We start from the raw sequence: 6000 nt of genomic DNA, 5'->3' as shown, positions 1-6000 counted from the left end.
TCTGAGCCCAAGGTAAGAACTAACTTCCTAAGACAACTATGCCTTTTTCCTCCTCTGGGTCAAAGGAGCTGTTCCTCATTTGTTTATGGAGGGCTTTGCACAGCTGGTGAGGTCAGGGTTGGGTTCAATCCTGAAATAAGACAGTTAACTCCTCCAAATCCCAAGGTGTCGGGTGCAGGAGCCCATACCTGGCCCTGTGGGCATCTCCTGCGCCATTTCCTCCAAGGAACGCCATGCCAGAATGCTATCCCATTAGCAGTGGGAGGGGAGCATCATCTTTGACTTGTAACCAGAGCCCTTTAGTTACTGGGACACAGTGTGTTTTAGTTGCCTGGGAAGTAAATTTGACGCCTCATTTTTTTAAAGGGCAAAATAAACCAAGAGATGCAGTTAACATGAGCTTTTATTGAAAATCTAGTTCGAAATAAGAGAGAAGAGTGTCAACTTGGAATTAAGAAAATAAAAAACACCTCCTAGTGAAAACAAAGTGTCAGTTTTTCTAAGAAGCAAAATTTATTGTATTTATGCTGTAACGAAAACATTGCCTGTGTTTCAAGTGAGAGGGGACAAAAAGAAAAAAAAATTCTTGGCTATACTTTTTCTGTCTGTAGAATTAAACAATGTCCATATTCAAGAAACTGAAGATGAAAACACAACAAAAACACAACAGTCTTTTTATTTGTGTAAATCAGATCAACACTGGACAATAAACCAATTTCTACCCATTACCATAACAGCTCGTCTATAAAGAACAGAAAAATTCAGATAGGATTCTACCTAGGGGCAAGCTATTTTTTTGGGTTTTTTTTTTTACTTTTTTTTTAACCACCCATTCACAGAGGTATAGATTCACAGATAAATAATCCCAAACTACTTGCCATATTTACACATTCCCATTAAATTAAGCATAAATAAATATATACAAACTTAACATGGATACCCTCCAGAGCTCTTCTTCTGAAGAGCCAATAGATTGATATTTCTCGATTGTGTGGCAAAAACAATGTTAGTGAATTAGAGACCAACTCAACAGTGGAGTCAATTTTGGCATTTAAAGAATAGTGTTCATTCCACCTTTTGAAAGAAAACAAAAATGAATTTTGATATTTCTTCTTACTCTTCTTTCTTTCTTTCTTTCTCTTTTTTACCCCGATAATTTAACATATATTGGCACAGGAGGGGAAACACTGTTCGGGCTCTTGAGGCAACATCAGATGGTTTAAGGTTATTATTTCCTTTCCACATAATGTATTACGCATACAGGATATCAGATGTGATGACAAATTCTCTATAAACACTCTAAGTAAGAAGGAGTTGCCCTTTTAAGTAAGGCTTTGTACCAGAGGAACAGTGTGTAGATAAGTCCGAGGCTTCAGGTTTTCCATTCAACCAAAGTTTTCATAGGATATGAAATAATTGCTTGAGAGAAAGTGGTTTCCTTGGCCAAAGAAAATAAAACAGCCAGGTCTTTGAAAGCCTCTTCGGTTCTTTATGTGGGGGTGGAGAAAGCTAAGGATGTGGAGCCAGAGAGAAGGAAAGAAAATGGAAGATAATTTTGGGGGTGGGGGTGGTGAAAGTCACTTTCCCAGTTTAAGGGGAAAATTAAAGATCGTTTTGATGGTGGAATACTTTCCTGGACAGCTCCCCCGCCGTTTTTTTGTTCGTTTTGTTTTGTTTTTGTTTTTGTTTGTTTTGTTTTGTTTCTCCCCCTGAGACCCATAATACCTGTAAGGGGAGGCTGGGTCGGACAGAGAATGATCAGGCGACCTCTGGAAACTCCAAAGGAACTTGCAGAGTGGAAAGTGTGAAGGCAACGCTGCCACATCCTGACTCCTTTTTTCTATCTTTAGCTATGTTGGTTTGGGACTGAGCGTTTGGGAGGGGGGCACGCGGCTGTCTAAAAAGTGCAGGGGTGGAGGAAGAGCTGCAACTCACCTGTTTGGTTTGAAAACAAAGCTCAGAAGAGCTTGTTTTAAACGTTTCCCTTGACTTAAAAGGCAAACTCTTGCGTTAATCCTACTGTTTATTGATTTATGGGCCCAAGGAAACCAAATCTTTTAATAACTCAATTATCAGATAAACGTAGCGGGCCTGGCTAACGAAAGCAAAGGGGTGGGGGTCGTACCTAAAAAGGAGAAGGGAGGGAGGGAGAGGGGGCAATGAGCTCTCTCCACGCGGGGAGGGGGGCAGGGGAGGCGCAAAGGGCTCTACTTAGCGGGGGCGCGGAGGAACACACAAATGAGGGTGAAGGAAGTTGAAGGGAGCCTGCATAGCCAAAGAGCACAATTCCTATCCCATCACCCGCCTTTAGGAGCGTGAGGAGGGGGAGAGTTTTCATCCTGGCAAAGGCGGGGGAAGCTTCCGATTCCCTGGACATTTCTAGGCCACTTGCCTCCGGGGAGCAAGTGCCCGGAGCGGCCGCTGGTAGCAAAGGGCATAGGCAGCGCTGAGACCCCTCCCCGCCTGCTGCCCGGTGGCGCCGCCCCATTACCTACTGGAGAATGGGGCTTTCTCGGTCGCCTTAGCCCTTAGGGTGAGACCGAGAGCGAAAAGGGCCCGCGCAGCCCGCGGCCCCTCCAGCGGCTGATTCTATGTCCTCAACACGACTGGGCGTCAGTGGCCCACACGCTCTCAGGACCTGCACAGTAAGAGCAAGGCGCGTCCATCGCGTCTCTCGAACGTCACACGCGTGGGGCGCGTTGCCCTGCAAGGAAAGGAGACGATGGTTTTCAGTGTGGTTTCTCCTGGCCTTTTGCAACCAGAATACATATAATGCAAGCGGCCAGGCCCTCGGACAAAGGCGCAGGCTTCTGAGCTGGGGAGAGATGGAGTGTCTACACTCTCCATAGGGGTTAGTTCCCGGCCTTTGTATTTCACCCGGTCTGGGGCTGAGCCCTGCACACCCAGAGGTCCCCAAAGGAGCTAGCGGTAGTTGGGCTTGGGAGTGACAGTAACCGTTGCTTGGACCTTCCAGGTGACCTAAAACCTGCTCCCTAACTCCCTTCCCTATGAAAGTGTCAGCGCAAAGCTCTCAGCAGGTGCCTAAAGCCCAATCCTCCAACCTACCCCCCCACCCCCAAGGCCAAAGCCCTTTGGGGCGGCAGAACTGAGAGTCCCAGTGGATTCTAACTGTGAATCCTAAAGAACAGACATCTGGATCTTTAACTTCCAGGGATGTTGCAAAGGTCCTAAGGTCTACTTTGTATAAAGAGGTGCGTGTATCAACACTAAATTTAGACTACTGGGGGTGGATTTCCCCACTGCTTTTGGGAGAGTGGGGACAATAGGTTCCAGATCTTATTTCACGATAATGCCCAGATGAAGCCCAAGAAAGGAGCTGGGCTGCCAGAATGAGACACAGTAAATGCATGAAACTTTATCCACTGGGAATAATAGTCCCAGTGTATACAGACGGTAAAATTCAAAGCTGAAATACATCTCCTTTCACTTTGCATTCATTATTTTGCCATCATATGCCAAAACGAGTGCACGTCTTGGGGAGGGGGGGTGATGCCTCATTCAGAAAGCATCTTGTAGAAAACAATTGTTGCTGAAACACGGAAGCTTGCACCACCCTCTTGCCCAGGACCACTCGAAAAGCTGCTTCCTTACCCGCTAAAACAGCAATCACCAAAGAGCCCAAGGAAATGGAATCTATTTCAAAGGCAGGGCAATATTGCTTTTGGACTCCACGAACCCTTACTTTTCTCCCCTAAAATTCATTTTCAGCTCCCCCCTCCCCTGGAATTCCGTGTTGAGGTATCTGTTAGCAACTAGACTCAAAGCTGCTTCAATTTCTTATTGGCCACTTTCTAAATTATTCCCTTTGAGCTTCTTTAAAGAAGTGCACCTGCAGAATTCTGACACACAGGCTTTGATTAAAAAAGGATCGGATTTTTTTTTTCTCTGTACCTTATAGATTGTGTAGGAAGCCCAAGTCCTCTTTGAAGAAGCTCATAAACCATGCGGGCAAAGCTTTGGAAAACAGAAGAGAATGAAATGGTACATACCCCTCCGAAGGAATTACATACTAATCAACGTATTCATATTGTGCTTTTTTTTTTTTTTACTATTGTTCTTAAAATTGGTAGATGACACAAACATAACAAATGCAAGGTTCTCTGTATGCAGGTGCTGGCAAGGCTGGGAATTAGTAACATTTCTGAAAGGAACTGATGATGAGTCTGAATCAACTTATTGATCCGGATTTTCCTCAGCCGCAGGAGCCTCTCTGCTCGGCGGGCCCACACAAGCGGCAGCCACCGCCGGCACCACGGCGGGCCTCCCGCCCCGCCCGCCCTCGCCCTCCCTGAAGGGTGGCAACGGGAGCTGGGCACCGGTGAGTTAACAACGCAGGGCGCAGGGCGGGGCGGGGGTAACCGAGGGGCAAACGCAAAGGGGCTAACCACACTCATGTTCATCCCGGAAAATTCCCATGACAGCTTGAGGGAGGGAGGGCAACATAGAAAAGGGTGGTTGGGAGAGGGGTGAGGTGAGGGGGAAGGGCGGGGACTGCGAGAGTTTCCTAAAAAAATATTAAAAATTAAAAAGTTCGTGCGTCTCAGTCAACCAACTCTCAAAGCACTGACACCAACAATGTTTCTCCGATTTTCTTCCAATAAGTTAGCGTTTTCTCATGTTTAGTCTTATGTTTATTTTTCCAAAGGGGGAAAATCATGGTTTTCTTTTATTATCAGTATTACTAAGCTCGAAAGAACCGAAGTGGAAAATCCGGACGTTTGTCTCCAAGTGTATCTTGAAATAGACACTGAGAACCGATATTGTTGCTCCGTTGTAAGCCTCAGTTTTTTTTTTTAAGTTATTTAGCTCTTTTTTTAAAATTTGATTGTATGTGTATTCTACCTAATATAATTAATTCTTCCAAAGCCAATCCAACATTTTAAAGCTAAAATTAAATTTTTTTCTGTTTTCCTTTTGTATTTAAAACATTTTTCTTTCTTTCTTTCTTTTTTTTTTTTTTTTTAATTTTTCATTTCCTGTGTTTCTCCTCCTTGTCGCCAGTTTTACTACCTGGGCCTTCCCCAGACGTGTGCCTGTTAGTGGTGGTGTTGTTCAAGAACATCTTGTCCATGCCTTTGAGCGCCTCGGTGAGATAGTTCTGCAGGGCCGTGAGTGCGGCGCAAATGGCCGGGGCTCCGAAGCCGTGCGTGATGAGGCTGAAGTGCGTGAGGCAGCTCTGGATCCCCGGCTCCAGGATAGGGCTAGGTCTGCTGTTCCCGATTGGCGTCCGGTCCTGCGCCAGCAGATCCGTAAATTCTTTACAAAGTTGCCTGCAAAGAGGTGGGAGAGGAAGAAAAAATCACTCTCGGTGTCGTTGTCATTGGCATTAGAAAGGAGACGCGCACACTAGCCCAGAGGCGCCGGGTCACCATAGAGCCGGAGAGCGAGGCTAATGCGGACGATTCCGCTCTGTTTCCCTTCACGGCACTCTCCCTTCTAGAGCAGCTGGGACGAGAAGGAAAGCAGGGGTGGGGAAGTTATGCACCCCTTACAGCCCAAAGCCTTGCCTTTCTCCCCACATCCAGTCTTTCCTCCTTCATTCCAGGACCGCCTAAACCCTGCTTGGGAAATCCGCTAGGCTTTAGCGTTTGATCTTTACTATTCAGTCATTTTTGGCTCTTACCTGGCAGATTTTTTTTTAAGCCCTTTCCCCCTCCTCTCCTCTGCCTCTCTAACCTCTTGATGATCAGACTCAAAAAGCCCTGAAAGATTTAGGCCCCTAAACCACAAGCCCGTCCCTGGCACAGAAGCAGATTGCCAGAGACTTGCATGGCCCAGGGCAAGCAACTGTTTATTCCAGGACAGAATGCTGATTCCATTCAAAGCAAAAATCTGTTTACCTGCAGTATTTGGGAAGGAAGGTATTTTCCCCCCTTTCCCTTTCTTTTAAGTACAGGCTACTGAAAATCTTTGTACAACAGGATTGTTGTCAATATAAAAGGATTCCTACATTGTTTAAATAAAACCTACAGGTAGATG

General features: G+C 45.9%; 1 protein-coding gene across 4 annotated transcripts in view; it reads right to left on the bottom strand.

Moving 5' to 3' along the window:
* Nucleotides 1-385: 385 nt before the first annotated feature.
* TFAP2B (transcription factor AP-2 beta) overlaps nucleotides 386-6000 on the bottom strand; it is a 30159-nt gene continuing 24544 nt past the window's right edge. Inside the window, exons 8-10 of one of the 4 annotated variants that reach the window (XM_060615717.3) lie at nucleotides 5032-5291; nucleotides 3913-3975; nucleotides 386-2704 (exon numbers count right to left, since the gene is read on the bottom strand). In XM_060615717.3, the coding sequence (XP_060471700.1) occupies nucleotides 3914-3975; nucleotides 5032-5291 (322 nt within the window). In that variant the 3' untranslated portion in view covers nucleotides 386-2704; nucleotide 3913. Of the gene's footprint in view, nucleotides 5292-6000 lie in introns of all 4 variants that reach the window. The other 3 variants (XR_009605027.3, XM_060615719.3, XM_060615718.3) reach the window with 3 other exon arrangements.

This window comes from Panthera onca, chromosome B2 (genome assembly GCF_046562875.1).
Source record: "Panthera onca isolate mPanOnc1 chromosome B2, mPanOnc1 haplotype 2, whole genome shotgun sequence".
NCBI classification, from domain to species: domain Eukaryota; kingdom Metazoa; phylum Chordata; class Mammalia; order Carnivora; family Felidae; genus Panthera; species Panthera onca.
Note: the sequence above shows the minus strand (reverse complement) of the source record. Positions and strands in the feature narration are given on the sequence as shown.